This window comes from Microcaecilia unicolor, unplaced genomic scaffold (genome assembly GCF_901765095.1).
Source record: "Microcaecilia unicolor unplaced genomic scaffold, aMicUni1.1, whole genome shotgun sequence".
NCBI classification, from domain to species: domain Eukaryota; kingdom Metazoa; phylum Chordata; class Amphibia; order Gymnophiona; family Siphonopidae; genus Microcaecilia; species Microcaecilia unicolor.
This window is the reverse complement of record NW_021963679.1, coordinates 753,549-776,218: the sequence shown is the minus strand read 5'-3', so window position 1 is coordinate 776,218 and position 22,670 is coordinate 753,549. Positions and strand designations below refer to the sequence as shown.

Sequence of the window (22,670 nt, the reverse complement as noted above, 5' to 3'; positions counted from 1 at the left end):
GTTACAGCCAAAAGAATGTCTTACAAAAAAAAAAATGAAAGCAGAGTCAAATGAAGAAAACTAGGAGAAAGCATAAATGTGGGCACGCTAGATGCAAAGTTAATAAGGCAGGTAAAATGGTGGTGGGGGGGAATTATCAATGGGGCACTTTTAGTAAGCTACATTATGTACTAAGTTGCACTTAATGCAGCTTAAACTGGCATCGTGTGGTAACTGCTAAAACCTGCATGCTAAGTTTTTTGAGGGGTGGTGTCAGAAGATGGAGTGGGTGTTCCTGCGTTCCCTTACTGTCTACAAAATGGGTGGCGGTAAGTGCACACGTTGTAATTTTACAAAATGGTCTTGGGCCAATGACAGGAGTACACAAGAAGTGGCAAATAGACCAGGCTGAAAAAAGGAGACCTGGGTAGATAGTTTATTGGTAGAGACTCAACACAGTACCATGTTTCGGCCACTGGCCTGCCTCAGAAGTCTTTTATAAAGATGATGTGAAATCAATTGGTCAATTAACCTTGATTTAAGAAGATGGTGCAATATGGTTAGTTGGCCAATTGATTTCACATCATCTATATAAAAGACTGCTGAGACAGGCCAGTGGCTGAAACATGGCACCGTGTCGAGTCTTTACCAATAAACTACCTTCAACTGAAGGCTCCCTTATTTCTGGGTTGCCTGGTCTATTTCCCACTCCTTGTGTACTCCTGTTTCGTTGTGGGGTCTCAGCATTCCTCCGCCTTGGCGGACCTTCAATGAAAATGTGCAAATGACAATATTAGTGCATGGCCATTAATTCTAAAAATAGAAAAATAAATTTCAGCTGTAGTAAAAATGGCTTTAGTGCACGGGAAAGACTCAGGAAGAGATGAACTAAGGCCATTTTTTACTACAGCTTAGTAAGAGAGCACCTATATGGAGTGGAGGAGTGGCCTAGTGGTTAGGGTGGTGGACTTTGGTCCTGAGGAACTGAGTTCGATTCCCACTTCAGGCACAGGCAGCTCCTTGTGACTCTGGGCAAGTCACTTAACCCTCCATTGCCCCAGGTACAAATAAGTACCTGTATACAATATGTAAGCCGCATTGAGCCTGCCATGAGTGGAAAAGTGCGGGGTACAAATGTAACAAAATAAATAAATAAATATGGGCTATTATTAAGTTGGGTTATTTTACCACAAGTCATGCTATTTTAGGAAAGGTACAGGAGTTAAACAACCTCCTTATGAGGAAAGGCTAAAAACATTAGCTCTCTCCAGCTTGGAGAAAAGATGGATAAGGGTACCCAGTATATGTATACCTAAACATAACTGGCCTTGAGTTTCTACAAAAAAAAAAAAGAAAAAAAAGTATGTGCTACATCCAAAATCCCTTCCCAGGGGACATATGACATCTGTAAAATCATGACAAGAGTAGGTAAATATGAATACGTTGGTCAAACTGTTAAAAAAAAAAAAAAAGAAACAGGGGACATTCCATGATAGCACATACAAAACAAATTAAAGACAATATTTTGTAGCATATAAATGAAGCACTGGAAATCACTGCCTGAAGTTGTGGTAAAGACAACATATATCCCATAGCTCTGTGTTGTACAAATGAAAGATCTCAATCCCTCAATAATTAAAAAAATATTTTTTTGTGTGCTTATAAAAGATAGGACTACCATTGATTACAATGATCTGCTGTTTATCGAAACAGTTTTAATCATAGAACACACGTGGCACTTAATATACCTACTACATATCTTGTTATAAATTCTTAATACCCTGTAAACAACTATAAAGCTAAATAAGACATCTTATAGGGTCCCTACATGGACCATGTTTCACGAAACACAAAATTCAATAGTGTCTAATATTTTATTTCTTTCTTTTCATTTTTGCCTCCAGCCTTTGGTATAGGGTTTTTTTTTTTTAATTAACTGCCCTCTTTTTGATCTCTGAAGATGTGGTAAAAGCAGTTAGCACAACTGAGTTTAATAAAAGATTTGGACACAATCTTGGAGTAACAGTCTATAAACCTTTATTAACCAAGCAAACCTGGAAAAAGCCACCAATTATCCCTGTGTAAGCTGCCTTGATTCTATTGGAATCCTACAGGTACTTATGACCTGGATTGGCCACAACTGGAAATAACCCAATGTGACAGGTCTTACCCACTTGAAAAGTTCTCTTTAACAGTTAACAAAACCTATTTAAAATGTACTGAGTTAACACAACAACCTCTTCTGAGCACAGTATAGTCTCGATTCTAATTCCATCCGGATATACCACACTGACAATCTCTTACAAAAAGAACCCCAAATTGGAAGAGTCCTGGCCCAGATGGAGTGAACAACTTTTGGCTCAAATAGCTCACTGCAAACATCAACTGATTAGGCAGCCAAATTGACACCATATTGGCTGGTATCAAAGGGAGATCCAAGTAACATTCCTAAAAATGATAGACTGTAGATTAGCAAGTTATTGGTCTATAAGCTGTTCACTACAATAGATGCCAATAAAATATAAGATCATACAGACTCTAATAGCATCATGGCAATATAACAAAGGACAATAAGAGGAGCATATAGAACAAAAGAGAAGTTAATGTTCAATAAAACCACGAGTGAAGTTTATGGCCAGCGCTAAGAAAAGCAGAAATCTTAGTATAACATGGATTGACTATAAGCCTTTGATACCGTCCCACATTCCTAGATAATAAATTGCCTTGAAATGTACAAAATCAACCCTGAATAGATTGCACACATCAGGTTTACTATGAAAATGTGGCAAACTGAGCTTCACCTGAAGTATGCAGGTGGATAAATTGTCATTCCTAACATCAAGATTCAATGAGGCATATTTCAGGGAGACTCCTTATCCCTGATTCTGTTTTCTTTAGCACTTAATCCACCGAGTACTCTTATTAACTCCTTGGAGTTCAGCCTTACTCCAAAAGAGGTTACATTGCATTTACTGTTTGTAGATAACCTGAAACTCTATAGTTTCAGTGACCAGCAATTAGTGGAACAACTTCAAGTGGTGAAAAGCATTTCAGATGACATCAAGATGTTTTTGTGCAGGTCACATGTGATAAGGTGACTTTCCTTAGGGGAAAGTTGAACAAAACTGAAAACATCTCACTGATGACTGAGATAAAGGAACTTGAACAGGAAGGTGTATATAAATACCTAGGAGTGGAGGACGGTACAACTATCAAGCAGAAACTGCTGAGATTACTGAATTTTTTTTAAAGAATATTATTGAAGACTGAGGTTTTTTTTTTTTTTTTAAAGAAAGGTGTGCTAAACACTAGAGTTACCCATAGGAATATATGTGGGCATCTCTAGCATTTAGCGCACACTAAAAATGTTTGCACACCTTTGCAAAAGGAACCCTAAAACTGATACTGGAGTGCATTAACATCATGGAATAAGGTACAGACTATTAATCAACTGGCACTTCCTGCACTCTTATATAGCTTTGGTATTGTAGACTGGCCTCACGCCCATGAGGTCATCTATAAGAAACAGTGTATGCCTAGACTGTACAGTTCTAAATCTGAATGAGAGATAGGTCTCATGGAAATAGACTACACCTATCAAGCTACTATCACAGGCCTCCAGGCTTACCTAATGGCATCATCAGATCCCAATGCACAAAAGGTGCTGAAATATGAAAGAACATTTCCAGAATCCCATTCCATGGTTAAACTTGGACAATCATTCTGAGTAGAAATGGCTGAAAATTCATCGAGACCAAAAGGGAAGGAAGCATCAGAATTTACAAAAAAAGAAAAAAAACTCATCAATGAATTGGATCAGCAGGGGAGAAACAAGTGACAAAAGCATAAGTACAGCGGGAAATACAAAATGTTACTCCAGGAACCATTCATGGGTCAACACTGGACACACGCATGCGAACGGTTAAGGAGAGGTGGCTTGAAACTTAAGAACGAACAACTGATAGTTGCAGCCCAGGACAGCGGATTACAAACAAAATGATTCACAGTAAGCACAGATAAAAAATGGTGCAACAGACATCTGTAGATTCTGTAGGAAAAAGTGCTGGAAACAGTTACTCATTTTATGTTGGCTGTGAACTGCTAATTGTGGAATTTTTTATACAGAAATGCACAAGGTTGCACATCTCATTCATTGGAAATGCTGGCATTACAACATCAGTGCACCGAAAAAGCATTGGGATCATGACCTTAAGATGATCACCTGGGACATTCCCATTCCGACTGACAAAAAACTGGATATAGTAGTAAAAGAGAAAAACACCAGTATAGCTTTGATTATAGAGGTGTAGATTCCAAGCCATTACTTTGTGAATCATGTGCAGAGAGGTCAAGTACCAAGAAATTCAGTTCAAAACAAAGAAAATGTGGCAGAAAGATACAGAAGTATTTCTCATCGTTTTGGGTGTCACAGGCTTGATTAAAAAGAACTTCCAAACGCAGCTGGATAAGTTTCATATACACGTTACATCTTATGAAATCCAGATGGAAGCTCTCTTTGGCACAATGCCAAGTACTATAGCGAGCGTTAGCAATAAATTTGACTAAGAGTATACACCACATACCCTGTTTTAGGAGTGAGGTTCATGCCTGGTACGCGCAAATCTAACTCATATGGAGACAATGCCCCCAAGACAAACACCTAGAAGGAGACTTTCCCAGAACAAAAAATGTACCGAGTTAACACAACGGTTTCCGAGTACATACTCACAAATTAGGTGCTCTCCATAAAGTCTTTCTTCTAATTCCATCCGGATATACAACACTGAGTTTCTTACCAAACTACTTTCGCTCTTCTACTCCCACAACTTACGCTATCGCTGTATTTCCAGGTCAAAAACAGGCTTTTTACCATGTATTCAAGACAGTTTTTTACTTCCGGAGCGAGAAGACAACCCTCTAGGCCGCCTACTCCGCTTCAAACACGGTTAGTCTATGATGCTATAATATCCGGGATGTGCATGTCATGCCTAGATTGAAACTCAAAACGCTAGAGTACAGGGCTACCTCCTTGAGCGAATCACTGTGTTCATTACTCATTCATTAAACCTCCTTCGTCAAACCAAGGTAACCGCCTACGGCGGTGACGCGAACAAGGGGCGGAGACGTAGCAGACGTTGCTAGGAAACGAGGCGGCGGGTTAACGGCGCGAGGTTTGTTGCGGTTCAGGCTGGCCTGGCACTGGCAGCAGTGGTAACAGAAGACTAAGAATTGGCGTGGAGGTGGGTCTTCTCTGATCAATATGGTAAGTGCTTGCTGTAGCGTAGGTTCCCCCCCCCCCCCCCCTCCGGACGGCCCCGAAATTTGTTGGGAGTTAGGGCTACTAAGAACTCCCAAACCTCAATGTTTTTAATCGGTTCGGTTCTGGGATTGTCAAACTGTGCATGCAGGGTTCTTTCATTTTTGGGAGGCGTGGGGTGTTGATAAATCACTGGTCTGCTGTATTGAAAATGTGACACTTGTTTGTTGATGCGTGTCAATGAGACATTGGGTTTACCCAGAGCTTTCTGGTTCCACGAGGAAGATTGTAGGCCAGTCCTGGATTTCTGACATCATCCTGGGCTTTTTGTGGGATCGTCTATGCTTATTTCAGTAGGTAGAATCAGGATATACAAATACCATATTGCTTTGGGATCTATGCTTAAAACCAGGATTGTCCAAAACAGTGGCGTAGCCAGACTGCTAATTTTGGATGGGCCTGAACCAAAGTGGGTGGGCACAAAATTTTCTCTCTACCCCCCTCTCCCCCAGCAAAATTTAGTCACGCTAATCAGATGCATTTGTCACACAGGGTAAAGTGCTGCTTTTCAGTGCATCAGATTTCAGAAAATTTATTTAATAGCCTAACACTCTTTTCAGTGAGCTTTCAGAGACCAAAACCTCCTGCCTCAGGTCAGTATACTGCTGCTACGGTATCCTCGCCTGACCTAAGGAAGGAAGTATTGGTCTCTGAAACTTCATTAACACAGGTACCATATTACTTTATCCTAAATTATTTTCTTTACCTTTCTTGTATGGCCATTTACTTTTTCTCATTGTGTCGCTCCCAGTCTCTAGATTCTGCTTTCCTTCGTTTTCACTTAACTCTTATGCCACGGTTTCCTGGCCATTTCTCTCTCCTTTTTCTTTGCTTGCTTCAATATTTTTCTGCCTCTCTCTCTCCCCTGATTTAATTCATTCTTACTATCCATTCTTTAATTTCCTTCATCTACTTATGGCTTTTCATCTTTTTCTCACCCTTGTTCTCCCCATGCCCCTTCCTCTTATTCTCCAGTCTTTCACTACTCTCCTTTTCCATCCAGCAGCTCTCTTTCTCTCCCCATCGTTCCAGTCTCCCCTCTCTCGCCCCATCCTTCCAGTAGTCTCCCCTCTTTCTTTCTGCATCCTTCGTTCCAGTGTCACCTCTTTCTCCCTACCCTTCCATCCAGCATCTTCCCTCTTTCTCTCCCCATCCTTCCATCCATCTACCCTCTCTCCTGATCCTTCCATCTAATGTCTCTCTCTCCCTCTTTCTAACCAGTGTCTCTGTATCACTCTACCCTTTTCTGTTCAGTGTCCCTTCTCTCTCCACATCCTTCCAGTCTCTCCCCTTTCTCTCTGCATCCTTCCAGTCTCTCCCCTTTCTCTCCCCATCCTTCCATCCAGTCTCTCTCCCCATCCGTCCATTTTCCCTCTTTCTCTCCCTATCCTTCCATCTGTTTTCCCTCTTTCTCTGCCATCCATCCATCTGTTTTCTATCTTTTCTCCCCATCCTTCCATCTATTTTCCCTCTTTCTCCCCATCCTTCCATGTTTTCCCTCTTTCTCTGCCATCCTTCCATGTTTTCCCTCATTCTCTGCCATCCTTCCATCTGTTTTCCCTCTTTTCTCCCCATCCTTCCATGTTTTCCCTCTTTCTCCCCATCCTTCCATGTTTTCCCTCATTCTCTGCCATCCTTCCATGTTTTCCCTCATTCTCTGCCATCCTTCAATCTTTTTTCCCTCTTTCTCCCCATCCTTCCATGTTTTCCCTCTTTCTCCCCATCCTTCCATGTTTTCCCTCATTCTCTGCCATCTTTCCATCTGTTTTCCCTCTTTTTCTCCCCATTCTTCCATGTTTTCCCTCTTTTCTTCGACGAGGCCCGCCCTGCATGCCAGCGCCAGCCAGCCCCAGCTCCCATTGCTGGCCACTGCTGCTTTTCCTGTTGACGTAGGAGACGGGAGGAGCCTGCGAGCCAGCAGCCAATGCCTCAAGGCTGCCTAGACAGTGCCTGCCCGTGCCACGCTTTTTTTTTTTTTTTAAACATTTTTCGTCCTTAGCGCCGTTAGCGCTTCTTCTTTTTGTAGCGCCGGCCCTGCTGCTCAACAGGAAAAGCAGCAGTGGCCAGCAATGGGTGCTGGGGCTGGCGCTGGGCGGGCCTGGGCTGAAATTGGGTGGGCCTGGGCCCAGCCAGGCCCACCCGTAGCTACGCCCCTGGTCCAAAAAGTCTCCCTCTTGCAACTAAACTTGGCAGCTCTGGGTTATCTGTTGCAGATTTTTTGTTTTTTTACAGTATTTATTTGTTACATTTTGACTGATTTCCTTAATTTACTGCTGCTGGTAGAAAACACACATAGTGGTTTAGATTCAATGCAAAAATAAAACTAGTAGGGCTGTTATGTGTGGCTGTTGTGCCAAAATTGTGCTCTGTCCAGTGAATTTCCTTTGAGAGCTCATGAAAGTGGCTGGGATGGGAGCATGACAGGAGTACTTGGGAGCTTGTTACACAGGGCGCGTTTGTGGCTTGCGAGGCTCCTGAAAACCGGTAAACAGCAAAAACACATAAACATCTCTTCATAACAGCGTATAAAAACGTGCTTTCAATACTTCATGAAATGTACTATTTACCAATTTGGCAGCCGCCCTCTGGAGTCGGTCCAGAGGGTGACTACCAAATTGGTAAACTGTCTCTGTCATAAAACATATAGGCACAGGTTTATGGAACTCAACATGAATACGGTGGGAGAGAGGGTGATATGATAGAGACGTTTAAATATCTCAGTGGTGTTAATGTACAGGAGGACGTGATCCTTTTTCAAATGAAGGAAAACTATGGAATAAGAGGGCATAGGATGAAGTTAAGAGGAAATAGGCGTAGGAGGAATCTGAGAAAATACTATTTCACGGAAAGGGTGGTGGATGCGTGCATTCGCCTCCTGGTGGAAGTCGAGATGAGGACTATGTCGGAATTTAAGAAAGTGTGGGACAGGCACGTGGGATCCCTTGGTTATTGAGGAAGGGCAGACAGACTGAATGGGCCATTTGGCTCTTATCTGCCATCATCATGATTCTATGTTTCTTTTTTTTTTTTTTTTAAATTCTTTATTTAAAGTTTCATATTAAATTACAAGCATTACATCTTGCTAAAGAAAATCAGAGCATATATGGAAAAAAACACATAAAATTTTGTCTCTCTTAGCATTAAGAGAGAACTACAAGAAATACATAACTCTTTCTTAGACCACCTAATCAAACTTGGTAGGGGCATTAAGTAACGTTTGGTGGTAATAAAAAAAAAAAAGAATATCTTAACATAGAAGGCCTGGATTGATTTTCCACATTAATTAAATCCAGATTTCTTAATACTCAGAAACTATCTGATAACTTTTTTCATTTCTAAGAATTCTTTCAGTTGCTCAAGTTCAAAGAAAACATATTTTTGTCTAAGTAATTTACTAAACATTTACAAGGGTAAGAAAGAGTAAATCTAGCACCTAACAATCGTGTCTCTTCTCTCAAAGTCAAGAAAGCTTTTCGTCTATCCTGTGTGGTTTTCACCACATCAGGATATATCCAAATTCTATCTCCAAGAAAAACCTTAGTAGAATTAAAAAAAAGATTTTCAGGATTGAGTTTAGATCTTATTCAAAAACCATCGAAACAAGTTCTTCTTTCAAAGACTTCCAAATTAGATTTTTCAAGATCAGTTAAATTTTGCAAGTTCTTAACTTCCTTCATTTTCTCCCCACGTTTTGACTCAGGTAAATAGTATATTTTACTAACTGGGGGAATCAATTCTGGGGAGTATTGAAGAATTTCAACCAGATATTTTTTAAACATAGCCATCGGATTCAATTCTATAGATCCTGGAAAGTTCAAAAAACGTAAGTTCAAACGCCTATTGTGGTTTTCAAACTGTTCGATCTTACGATGTATCATAAGCTTGTCTTTTATAAGCAAATCAGTTTTAACTTTTAGATTAGAGATATCATGCTGAACAGCAGTATTTGTTTTTTCCGATTCCTTTTTGAAGCTCTCAAATGTAGAAGTTAATAAGTCTAATTTACTCACAATTGGAGCAACTGTTACGGTCAAAGTTTGTATCGCTTCCCAGACAGAGGCTAAAGTTACCGCCTCTGGAGCTTTCCGCTCAACGTTGTCAATTTCTCCCTGCATTTCAGTTTGGGCTCCGGCTGCAGGATTTCCTATTGCGCCATCTTCGGACGTCTCCAGGAGATCTAGCCCGCTTCTGAAACTCGCTGAGCAGGGCGGGGGATTAAGATCCGGCGATGATAGAGTTGTATTGATTCCATGTGAGAAAGGCGTTCCACCCTTGTCTCCCACCGCAGGAATTTGCCTCAAGTCAGTCTGTCGTGGTGTACTGGTGGCGAATCTGTCAAGCGTCAACTGAAACAGAGCGGTCTCCGAGCTTGCCGCCGGTACACTCTTAACCGCTCCCTTCCTCTTGGTGTGCAGCATATTAGCTGTCAACAAATTTTTTTTTTCGTAAGAAGGAAAAGTTATTTCACCAGGGAAGGGTTCAGGAGCTTGCAGAGCATCCTCCAGTCAATCCGCCATCTTGGCACGCCCCCACCAACTTTCTGATTCTATGTTTCTATGTAAATTTTATTTGCTTATTGCTTCCTTTTGGAAAAGATGAAAATGAAAGAGAAATTAGGATGTGGCCTTTCATCAGTTTGTGTTAAGTAATGTGATAGTCACCTTCTGATGCTAGTTGAATTTCATGTGGTTTATGTGTAGTTTACCTCTATGCCTAAGATTTGAAAAGTTAGTTCACTGCTGTACTGAGATAGAGTGTTCAGTTTCTATCCTTTTTTTTTGGGGGGGGGGGGGGGGGGATTCTTTAAAATTTTCTATCACTTTTTTGTTTCTACCATCCTCTCTGTTAAAAAGTTTCCTGATATTGCTTTAGTCAGTCTTCTTGTAGCTTCATGTCTTGATCCCTACACCCTGGGCCTAGTTTATAATGCTTGATGGTCTAGGGCAGGAGTTGGAGCAGTCGCAATTCCCAATTACACATGCCCATTCCAGCTCAGCTCTCAAAATGCGCATCACAACTGAGTCATCACTCCTGCCCTGACTACATCACTAGACCACCAGGAAATATAAGGTAGGTCGGGGGGCGGAGGGGGAGACACACTACTCTTTATATATTTTTTTTATTTGCACTGCGATTGCAAGTAATGTAGTTATCTTGCACAATAGTTTATATGGTAAATGGAATTCTCCAAATAAATGCTTTTGATATAAAATTTTAGCAGGAGTTTAAGTCTGTAAATTTGGTATGATAAACTCCTTAGGAATTAGCTTCTTTGGAGTTATGATGTCAGTAGGCACTCATGATGCAAAGTCAGCCACTATAAAAGCACTATGGTTTTTAGTTTCAGTTTTCATTAGTTGTGGTCCATATAAAGGATCATAGATTTGATATACTGCGTTTCTGTTGTTCAACCAAAGTAGTTTGCATTTATTATATTCAGGCTATTTTGCTTGGAGGTAAAATACTGTCTTTCATTATTTAAATTATTATACTGTCCCCCTGGTATTCAGCCGGCGGTGGTCAGGGTTTCTTTTAAATGCTGATTGTTGCCGGCTAATTTATCTCCTGATATTCAAAATCCAAAATCACAGGAATAACATGTATAGAATGTTTGTACGTTTGGGAAGCTTGCCAGGTGCCCTTGGCCTGGATTGGCCGCTGTCGTGGACAAGATGCTGGGCTCGATGGACCCTTGGTCTTTTCCCAGTATGGCATTACTTATGTACTTATGTAATGCTGGGCCTTGTGCGGTCACCAGCACTGAATATCTAGGAATAAATTTGGACGGGGCAGGCTGCTAGAGCTTATGCGGGCTTGGCCGATATTCTGCCAGGCCCACATAAGAAAGTTACATGGGCTCCCCGGCTGAATATCGGGCCGGGACTTGCATAAAAAAGCAAATTGCCCCCCACCGGGCAGTATCCCCCATCTCACCCATCCCCCACTTCCCGGTCAGGATAGGACCCCTCCCCCATGCCTACCTGAGCTCCCTAGTGGTCCAGTGGGGTGTCGGGAGCGGTCGGGAGCAGGAACAAACTCCCCTTTCTCCTACCCCTAGTGTCAGCTTCTTCAAAAAGGCTTCCATGACCTCTCCCGGCAGCCTTGCCGAGGTCGTGGCAGCCATTTTGAAGAAGCTGCCACTAGGGGCAGGACCAAGGGGGATTTGATCCTGCTCCCAACACCCTGCTGGACCACCGGGGAGGTCAGGTTGGCCCGGGGGGTCCTATCCTGAACGGAGGTGAGGGTGGGATGTGGTTGCTGCCGGGGGGGGGGGGAGTGTTGGTGTTGGCATTGTTGGGAGAGACCGCACAGGGCCGAACATCGGCAGGACGGGGACAAAACTTTATTTTCTTATTTTTTATGCGGGTCCTGGTTCCAAATTCATCCACTTATGCGGGCCTCAGCTGAATATTGCCGGATCCCGCATAAGCCCTGGTTCCTCCTCAGCACCGACCCTTGACCGGCCCATATTTTTGGGGGCTGGTCAGAGGCGATATTCAGTAGTACTCTGAATATGGGCAGTTGGGTGGCGACAGGTGATTTAAGCAGGCAGAAGAGGCTTTTGCCTGCTTAAATTGCTTTGAATATTGACCCCTGTAGGTTTAGCAGAGGGGTGTAGACCACAAACTCTGACAATCCCCAGTAGCCCTCTCTGGTTCACATTCACCCTAACAAACTTGAGGTTTCGATTTCAGCCTTGGCTGAAACCAAGCGGTGAGTTTAAGTTGCAGTTTCGGCGACAGTTTCAGTTTTGGACGGCCACTAGTTCATGTCTTGTCTATTAATATCCTTCAAATGTTTTTTGTCATATCTCCCCTGCCCCTTCTCTCCTTTAGGGTGTACGTACTTGGAGTATTGTGTTCGGTTTTAGAGGCTTAAAGCAGTTCAGCAAGAAGCGACAAACATGATAATGATCTTTTTGCCAAAAGACCTATGAGAAGAGACTTAGGGATCCGAATATGTATACCCTGGAAGAAAGGATGGATAGGGGTGATATGATACATATGTTAAAGTATTTGAAAGGTATTAATATACAAACAAACCTTTTCCATATAAAGGTATTCAGTAGCACTGGAGAACATTAATTGAGGTCACGGGGAGGGGGTTGACTGAACAGCAACAAATCCAGTAGTTGGGAATTAAGGCTAGTGTTGGGCAGACTTCGACAGTCTGTGTCTCGATTATGGCTAGATAGATCTGGAGTAGGCTTTGGCGGCAACTCCAGTAGTTGAAAATTAAGCCAATGCTGATCAGACTTCTACGGTCTATGTCCTGAAAATTGCATACATCAGTAGAGCAAAAAATCCCAGCAACATACAAATCTTAATTCGTTATACTTATATCTCAGTAGCAAACCCGTCAAAAGAACTTTTTCTTCTCAAAATATAGAAAAATATTTTTAGGACCCCCCCCCCCCCCCCGAACAGCATTTCAAAATGCAGATCATTACTTCTCATCAATTGTCTTAAAGACGGATAAGGAAGTATGCTGTTCAACTAAATAGATCGCTTCCCTGAAGAAGCTAGTGAAACTTGGCCATGTCAGCAATGTGTTCATCTGTTTACAAGCTTTTTTTTGTGGTTTGTTCTGGTTTTGCGGGAGATTTGGACTTCCTTTTTTTCGTTTGACAGTTAATACCCAGCTCCATCACAGCACTATGCAGGTCCCTGGAGCAGTTTTTAGTGGGTCCTGCAGTGCACTTCAGGCAGACGGACCCAGGCCCATCCCCCCTACCTGTTACACTTGTGGTGATAAATGGGAACCCTCCAAAACCCACGCGAAACCCACTGTACCCACATTTAGGTGCCCCCTGTTACCCTTTAAGGGCTATGGTAGTGGTGTACAGTTGTGGGGAGTGGGTTTTGGGGGGCTCAGCACACAAGGTAAGGGAGTTATGCACCTGGGAGCAATTTGTGAAGTCCACTGCAGTGCCCCCTAGGGTGCCTGGTTGGTGTCCTGGCATGTCAGGGGGACCAGTGCACTACAAATGCTGGCTCCTCCCATGACCAAATGGCTTGGATTTGGCCGGTTTTGAGATGGCTGCCATTAGTTTCCATTATCGGCGAAAACCAATGTCGGCCATCTCTAAGGGCGGCCCAAATGTTGAGATTTGGCCGGCCCCGACCGTATTATCGAAACAAAAGATGGCCGCCCATCTTGTTTCGATAATACGGTAGGGTACGCCGCTTTAAGGGGCCCCTCATTAGAGATGGGTGCCCCCGTTCGATTATGCCCCTCCATGTAACCTAGCAGTTATAAACATAACTACAGTCAATGAGGTAAACTTGGAGATAGCAAATTGAATCATGTCATATCAGAAATATATATAAAGAGCACAGTAGACAACTCCATATAATCAAAATATGATAAATGATACGTCATAATAGATAGCATGGAAAACATTTTCATATAACACAGATATGATAATCACAATGTTTGTATAATTTATTTATTGCATTTGTATCCCACATTTTCCCACCTCTTTACACCTGACTTACCTGAATGGTCACACATTTTCCCATCTCTTTACACATGACTTACCTGAATGGTCACACACAATAATAAAATCACAAAGGAATGGTGCTCGTAATATCAATATAATATAATGAAACCTCTTAATAGAGAGCCAGAGGGGCAAGTACAGTTAAGACATATAGATGAACAAGCTAGGTAGGATTAAGTTATTGAAATAAAAACGTGTAAATTGAAGGCAAATTATTTGTACAATTGATAAAGGTATGATGAACTCGTCTTGGTTACAGGATGTGTGGCAAACTAGTCTGCTGGGCAGACTTATACGGTCTGTGCCCTGAAAAAGACAGGTACAAATTCAAGGTAAGGTACAAATTCAAGGTAAGGTATACACATATGAGTTTATTGGGGCAGACTGGATGGATCATGCAGGTCTTTTTCTGCCGTCATCTACTATGTTACTATGTAGATGCCGCAACTTATGTCGCATGTATTAAAGACTTGGGAGAAGAGCCGGTGGTTCACCTGCTTCCTGAAATAGAGGTAGTCTTGAGTTAAGTGTAGCTCCTCTGAGAGCATTAAAGAATCTGGGGGCTACTCCTCAGAAGGCTCACTGGGAAGCAGAATGGGACTACCTTTAGGTCCTGATGAAGACCTTTAATTTTGATTGCCTGACAAGAAAATCAAAACTAGTGTGACTGAACAAGGCTGGCTAAAAACATTTAAAAGTTTATTCAATTTATACAGCTCAATAGTTCAATTAAACAGTGGAAATATTAAACACTATGAACATAACCATTTAAAGAACAAGCAGCATCTCCTATATTTTATTTTTATTTGTTACATTTGTAGCCCACATTTTCCCACCTATTTGTAGGTTTAGTGTGGCTTACATAGTGCTGGAGTGGCGTTTGAGAACTCCGGCACTAAACAGCAATTAACCGTTCAGATAACTTATGATAACTATCACAACACTACATTACCAATTAAATAAGGATCAGTGATATTGTGCCCCAAGTCTCACCCATAGGCTGCAGTACAACTGGACTAGTGGCTGCTGGAGGTCCTTGGAAGATCTATGGTTCTTGGTCTGGCCTACCTTTGCTGTCTGATTCCAAAGCTCTGCCTCTCCTGGTCTGTGGTCCTGCTGTTTCTGAGCCGCCAGACTCCCTTCTGCCTCAGTCTGTATTTATTTTCAATTGGAGGGGGACTCCCTTAATCTCTCCTGTTAATAGCTAGTCCAAACAAGCTTTTTTTTTAACAAACCTACAGCTGAAAATCTAGATGTTGATTATATGGGGATATTTCCTTGTCATCAAGCAGATGAAGCCATTACGTATGGGTTGTGTCCATCAACCAGCAGGGGGAGATAGCACTCAACATTTCTCAGTGCCTCATGGCCAGCTAGCTCCACTGCCTCTTCAGTATTCTCTATCTCCCCAAGGAGGGTGGCTGCAGCTTCTTCGAGCTCCATCAAAATCTGCCTGGGGGTGGCTCCTGGCTTGCCAGTTGTTAGCCGGGGTGTTAGAGGCTATAGCAGCTTCACTTTGAAGGCACATAGGTCAGCCCTTTCCCTGCCTTACCCATGCCCCCGTGGATGTGGACATATTAGCTTGCTTTTCCCTGTCCTTTCCCACTCAGTGGATGCAGGCACATTGGTTCGCCTTTCCCTGCCTTTCCCACTTACAGTGGTGGAAATAAGTATTTGATCCCTTGCTGATTTTGTAAGTGTGCCCACTGACAAAGACATGAGCAGCCCATAATTGAAGGGTAGGTTATTGGTAACAGTGAGAGATAGCACATCACAAATTAAATCCGGAAAATCACATTGTGGAAAGTATATGAATTTATTTGCATTCTGCAGAGGGAAATAAGTATTTAATCCCTCTGGCAAACAAGACCTAATACTTGGTGGCAAAACCCTTGTTGGCAAGCACAGCGGTCAGACGTCTTCTGTAGTTGATGATGAGGTTTGCACACATGTCAGGAGGACTTTTGGTCCACTCCTCTTTGCAGATCATCTCTAAATCATTAAGAGTTCTGGGCTGTCGCTTGGCAACTCGCAGCTTCAGCTCCCTCCATAAGTTTTCAATGGGATTAAGGTCTGGTGACTGGCTAGGCCACTCCATGACCCTAATGTGCTTCTTCCTGAGCCACTCCTTTGTTGCCTTGGCTGTATGTTTTGGGTCATTGTCGTGCTGGAAGACCCAGCCACGACCCATTTTTAAGGCTCTGGCGGAGGGAAGGAGGTTGTCACTCAGAATTGTACGGTACATGGCCCCATCCATTCTCCCATTGATGCGGTGAAGTAGTCCTGTGCCCTTAGCAGAGAAACACCCCCAAAACATAACATTTCCACCTCCATGCTTGACAGTGGGGACGGTGTTCTTTGGGTCATAGGCAGCATTTCTCTTCCTCCAAACACGGCGAGTTGAGTTCATGCCAAAGAGCTCAATTTTTGTCTCATCTGACCACAGCACCTTCTCCCAATCACTCTCGGCATCATCCAGGTGTTCACTGGCAAACTTCAGACGGGCCGTCACATGTGCCTTCCGGAGCAGGGGGACCTTGCGGGCACTGCAGGATTGCAATCCGTTATGTCGTAATGTGTTACCAATGGTTTTCGTGGTGACAGTGGTCCCAGCTGCCTTGAGATCATTGACAAGTTCCCCCCTTGTAGTTGTAGGCTGATTTCTAACCTTCCTCATGATCAAGGATACCCCACGAGGTGAGATTTTGCGTGGAGCCCCAGATCTTTGTCGATTGACAGTCATTTTGTACTTCTTCCATTTTCTTACTATGGCACCAACAGTTGTCTCCTTCTCGCCCAGCGTCTTACTGATGGTTTTGTAGCCCATTCCAGCCTTGTGCAGGTGTATGATCTTGTCCCTGACATCCTTAGACAGCTCCTTGCTCTTGGCCATTTTGTAGAGGTTAGAGTCTGACTGATTCACTGAGTCTGTGGACAGGTGTCTTTCATACAGGTGACCATTGCCGACAGCTGTCTGTCATGCAGGTAACGAGTTGATTTGGAGCATCTACCTGGTCTGTAGGGGCCAGATCTCTTACTGGTTGGTGGGGGATCAAATACTTATTTCCCTCTGCAGAATGCAAATAAATTCATATACTTTCCACAATGTGATTTTCCGGATTTAATTTGTGATGTGCTATCTCTCACTGTTACCAATAACCTACCCTTCAATTATGGGCTGCTCATGTCTTTGTCAGTGGGCAAACTTACAAAATCAGCAAGGGATCAAATACTTATTTCCACCACTGTATCTGAGCCTCCGGAGTGTTTTTATTTACCTCGTTTGCCTCTGCTTTCCTCACAGCATTAAAAAATAAATAAATAAATATTTAAAGTCGCGTCGCGCTTTAGCGCAGCGATCTTGGAAAAGAGGTTTTTTTCCTTGAGATTCTTCTGCAGGACCGGAGCTGTGATACTCGGTCCACTGAGGTAAGAGTGTTTTCTGACTCGTCCGGGGTGGGCCCGCGATCGGGACGTTTTTGGCGCAAACCGCCATTTTTGAATTTTACCGCCGTTTTTGGCGTTGCGCTGTTCTAAATGTGGCAAGCGCAAATCAGCAGCGGGGCTCTGTAATTCGTGCTGTACAGACGGTACAGCTGGCCCGAGCATGGCAAGCGGTGATCTTTCGCGCTCTGAGCTGGCAGCGGACGACATTTTGGATTTTCCACATGGCGCGGACTCCGTTGCGATGGAGAGCCCTGAATCCGGGAGGGGGGGGGGGTTCTCTGAGTGAGGCTAATAATAGAACTGATAGCCCTGGGCAGGATCCGGGCGGTCAGGGAGCGGTTTTCTCCCCTGAATTTGTTTTAATGCTGCATAGGGCATACATGCTTAAAAGAGCTCTTCCTCAGGGATCTTCGGACCCTCTGCCTGCCCCCCCCCCCCCCCCGGTAGATCCTGGCCTTTTGGAGTTGGCTTTGCCTGTTTCTTATCCTCCTGATAAACGCAGAAGGGCTAATTCCCCTTCTGAGTGTGGCACACCCCCCTTCCCCCCCCCCCCCCCTCCGTGGTCAGGCTATGAGGATTCTGAGGGGTCTGGCAGAACTTCTTGGGCTGAGGAGCCAGAGTCAGGTGCAGAATTGCCACAGGAGCTTGATGATCCGTCTGCGGTGAGGATTTTCCACCGCGAGGAGCTACCAGCGCTTATTTCAGATGCCTTACAAGCCCTCTTGATTGAAGATCCTGGGAGTTGCACAGCCTCCTTGGTTAATCCAAGGATGGCTAGTACCAGAAAGCCTGCTCGATCCTTTCCTTTGCATGACTCCATCCAAGAGCTTATTTCGGCTCAATGGGCTGACCCCGAGGGACCTTTGAAGGTTGCCAGGGCTAAGGGGCAATTATACCCTCAGAGTGAGGAACATTTGGCTCGCTTTGCAATGCCTAAAGTGGATGCCCTGGTCACGGCTGTGACAAAAAGAACTACCCTCCCTGTTGAAGGAGGTGTTGCCCTGAAGGATATTCAAGACCGCAGGCTTGATTCAGCTCTGAAGCGGTCCTTTGATTTGGCAGGTCTCACTGTTCGGGCGTCTGCATGCACTTGTTATGCTGCTAGAGCCTGCCTGGATTGGTTACAGCAGTCAGTGGAACAGCCCAGTGATGGAGCGGAGACCTTATCTGAAGTGGCTCCGCGGATGGAGTCGGCCTTGTCCTTTTTGGCTGACGCCCTTTATGATATGGTCAGAGCTTCGGCTAAGCAAATGGCTGTAGCAGTGGCGGCTCGCCGCACTCTTTGGCTACGACATTGGGCGGCGGACATGGCCTCTAAGCAAAGGTTGGTGAAGTTGCCCTTTCAAGGCCTTCTCCTGTTTGGTGAGGAGATGGAAAACATTGTTAAAGGCCTGGGGGATTCCAAACCTCAGCGCTTACCCGAAGATAGGCTGAAGCCTTCCTCTAAGGGTCAGGCGGTCCGCTCCTCTTACAGACCTCGCTTCCGTGAAGCTAGAAGGTACCGCCCGGGGCGTGCTACTGGGTTCACTTTGCGTGCCCACTTTCAGCAGAGAAACTCCTTTCGCTCGGACAAACGTTCCGCAGCTGCCGGTTCAAGGCCTGGAGTTCAAGGGCGACCCTCTCAATGATGGTGCGCCGGCCCCCTCCTCGTTTCCTGTCATCTGAGGAAGACTTTCCCTCTTTTTCGAGGAGTGGGCCAAACTCTCCGCAGATCAGAGCTAAACAAGTCCTTAAGAGTGCGGCATTTTCACATGGAAACCCTGCGCTCCGTCATTGCGGCGGTACAGCCAGGAGAGTTTCTCACGTCTCTGGACCTGAAAGAAGTTTACTTGCACATACCAATTTGGCCCCCGCACCAGAAGTTTCTGCGGTTTGCGGTGTTGGGAAAATATTTCCAGTTTCGGGCCTTGCCTTTTGGCCTCGCCACAGCTCCCCGAACCTTCTCCAAGGTAATGGTGGTAGTAGCTGCCTTTCTCAGGCGAGAGGGTATCCGGGTTCACCCGTGCCTAGATGACTGGCTCATCAGAGCAGACTCAGAAAAAGAGTCATCTAGCTACAGCCAGAGTGGTTTCAGTCCTTCAATCTCTGGGCTGGGTCGTCAATATGGCCAAATGTTACCTGACCCCCTCGCAATCTCTAGAATATTTGGGGGCCAGGTTCGACACAGTCTCGGGCGGTGCAAGCTTCAGAATCAGGTCCGTCTGCTCCTGAGGATGCCCCGTCCGCGAGCTTGGGACATTGTCCAGCTGTTGGGATCGATGACGGCCACCTTGGAAGTGGTGCCATGGGCGAGAGCGCACCTGAGACCTACAGTATTCTCTACTTCAACGATGGTCTCCAGTATCTCAGGATTATCAGTGCAGACTTTCTTGGCTCCTTGCGGCCCGCCTCAGTATGGAGTGGTGGCTCTTGGACAGCATGTTGCGGCGGGGAATGCCGCTGGCGCTCCCCGATTGGTGCCTAGTGGTGACAGATGCCAGCCTGAAGGGCTGGGGCGCACATTGCCAGGGGAAGCATGCCCAGGGTCTGTGGACGCCCGACGAGTCGGAGTGGTCTATCAACCGCCTGGAGTTGAAAGCGGTGTTTCTGGCTCTTCTGGCCTTTCAAGTGACCCTGGAAGGATTGGCTGTCCGAGTGATGTCAGACAACACGACAGCAGTGGCCTACATAAATCGACAAGGCGGCACTCAGTGCAGAGCTCTAGCCGCGCAGGCTGAACAAATTTGCCACTGGGCCGAGCTGCATCTACAGTCCCTGTCAGCAGCTCACATTGCAGGTCAGAGCAACATGCAAGCCGACTATCTAAGCAGGCATCAGATCGATCCAGCGGAGTGGGAACTAGCAGATGATGTATTCCTGCAGATATGTGCCAAATGGGGCAAGCCAGTGATGGATCTTATGGCGACCAGTTCCAATGCCAAAGTCCCGTGCTTCTTCAGCAGATGGAGGAATCCTAGCTCTGCCGGGTTGGATGCCTTGGCTCAACCCTGGCCCCTGGGCTTGCTGTATGTCTTCCCTCCTTGGCTCCTGCGGATTCGGCTGCTTCCAGGAGAAGTGGTGCTCATCGCCCCGGATTGGCCCAGGAGGCCTTGGTATGTGGACCTCTGACAGATGCTGTTGGAGGCTCCCTTTTCGTTACCTCTTGTTCCGCACCTGTTGTCACAGGGTCTGGTGGCCATCGAGGACGCCTGCCGCTTTGGTCTTATGGCATGGCGATTGAGAGGGCGCAATTGAGGGACAAAGGCTATTCAAACACAGTCATTTCCACTCTCCTGCAGGCCCGTAAGCGCTCCACTTCCGTGGCGCCAGTTTGAGTCTTGGTGTGCTTCAAAAGCGATCACACCCATGCGGGCTCCTGTCTCGCCGATTCTGGACTTTTTGCAGGATGGTATACACAAAGGCTTGGCCTATAATTCCCTGCGGGTGCAAGTGGCAGCATTGGCTTCCCTGCGTGGCAAGGTTGAAGGCGTGTCCTTAGCTGCTCATCCAGATGTGGCATGGTTTCTTAGAGGGGTGCTTCGGCTCCTTCCTCCCGTGCGGGCACCTTGTCCAGCTTGGAACCTGGGGTTAGTATTGAAGGCCCTTCAGGGGGCTCCCTTTGAACCGCTTCAGCGTGCTTCAGAGAAAGATTTGACACTGAAGGCCGTCTTTTTAGTGGCCATTACCTCGGCGAGACGGGTGTCAGAGCTCCAGGCGCTGTCCTGTAGAGACCCTTTTCTGCAATTCTCAGAGTCAGGGGTCACGGTTCGGACCGTGCCTTCCTTCATGCCTAAGGTGGTTTCAGCGTTTCACCTAAACCAGCCTGTTTTTCTTCCCTCCTTTGTTGAGGAGGAGTTTCCAGGTTCATTTGGGAAGTTGCACCTTTTGGATGTGCGCAGGACTCTGTTGCAGTATCTGCGAATTACAAATTCTTTCAGGACCTCTGATCATCTTTTTGTGCTGTATGCAGGTCCTCGCAGAGGGTCTTCAGCGTCTAAAGCCACTATTGCCCGTTGGCTCAAAGAAGCTATCTTTTCAGCATATCTGCTGTCTGGCCGGGCTCCACCTGAAGCCTTTAAGGCACATTCCACAAGAGCGATTTCCTCTTCCTGAGCGGAAACTGGAGCACTATCTCTTCATGAGATTTGCAGTGCTGCAACATGTGCTTCTAAGCTCTCTTTCGCCCGACATTACAGGCTGGATGTGGCTGCCAGGAGGGATGCGCGTTTTGGAGCACAGGTGCTAGCACGTGGTGTGGCTTTTTCCCACCCTATTTAGGGATTGCTTTGTTACATCCCATACGTAATGGCTTCATCTGCTTAATGACAAGGAATGGAAAATTAGGTTCTTACCATGATAATTTTCTTTCCTTTAGTCATAGCAGATGAAGCCATGAGCCCTCCCTGTATGATTGTCTGTACTGCAGTGATTCTGATTTTAGGTGCTGTTCTTGTTTCTTGAAGTTATATTCCTTCCTTGGGGAGTCTGAAAACACAACCCATACGTAATGTCCCTCCTGTGGGGTGAAATAAGTGTTCTTTTGCTTAAGACTGTATTCCTGTCTGTTTGGTGTCCCTTTATTGTGGAAATGTGTTTTAAGACGCATTTTATTAAAGAATTCTTCTAGGTCTGAATATAGTTGGATTTCATCCAGTTTGCTGGATGGGCAAAATGAGAGTCCTTTGGCCAGTACAGAGACTTCATGCTGTGATAACTGATGGTTCGAGAGGTTTATTATCCCCATCTGATCTGCATTTCTAAAGGTGTGATCAGTATTCCCTGGTTTGTTTGGGCTCTGATTTTCACATTCCTGAGATGTATATCCAAGTGTCTTCAAGGTGTCTGGGGATGTTGGTTCTGCAGAGCTGTAGCTATTCAAGGATAAGCTGTTTTTCCTCTCTGTGATTCTGCAGGAGAGAAGATAGCTTTATTTCACCCCACAGGAGGGACAAAACTACAAGCTGGATAATTACATAGAAAGTTTCAGACATAGGGTAAAATCCCAACTTTCCAACAAACAAAAGAGAATTCTGTACAATCTTACCCCACCAGAAAGAGCGGCCATAAGAACTCTACAAACTAACGAACGCGTTATCATCAAACCCGCAGACAAAGGAGTTGCAGTGGTAATTATGGACACACAAAAATACATTGAAGAGGGGCACAGACAGCTCTCAGACAATAAATACTACAGGAAACTAACTGAAGACCCCACACAGGACTATACAAAACAGCTAAAATACCTTATCAAAACATTTTCTATACAAGCGCAGCCTCACCTGAAGAAACTCATACCAAACCAGCCTTCTACATGCTGTAATGAGTGGAATGGATCGGGTGGATGTGAAGCGACTGTTCACGCTATCCAAAAATACTAGGACTAGAGGGCATGAGTTGAAGCTACAGTGTGGTAAATTTAAAACGAATCGGAGAAAATTTTTCTTC

The 22,670-nt window shown here is 44.9% G+C and overlaps 1 protein-coding gene across 1 annotated transcript in view; it reads left to right on the top strand.

Moving 5' to 3' along the window:
- The first annotated feature begins 5,003 nt into the window (after positions 1–5,003).
- The window catches only part of LOC115459561 (nucleoside diphosphate kinase 7-like), a 542,835-nt gene continuing 525,168 nt past the window's right edge, over positions 5,004–22,670 (top strand). Inside the window, exon 1 of the mRNA XM_030189374.1 lies at positions 5,004–5,242. Within this exon, the coding sequence (XP_030045234.1) occupies positions 5,240–5,242 (3 nt within the window). The 5' untranslated portion in view covers positions 5,004–5,239. The remainder of the gene's footprint in view (positions 5,243–22,670) is intronic.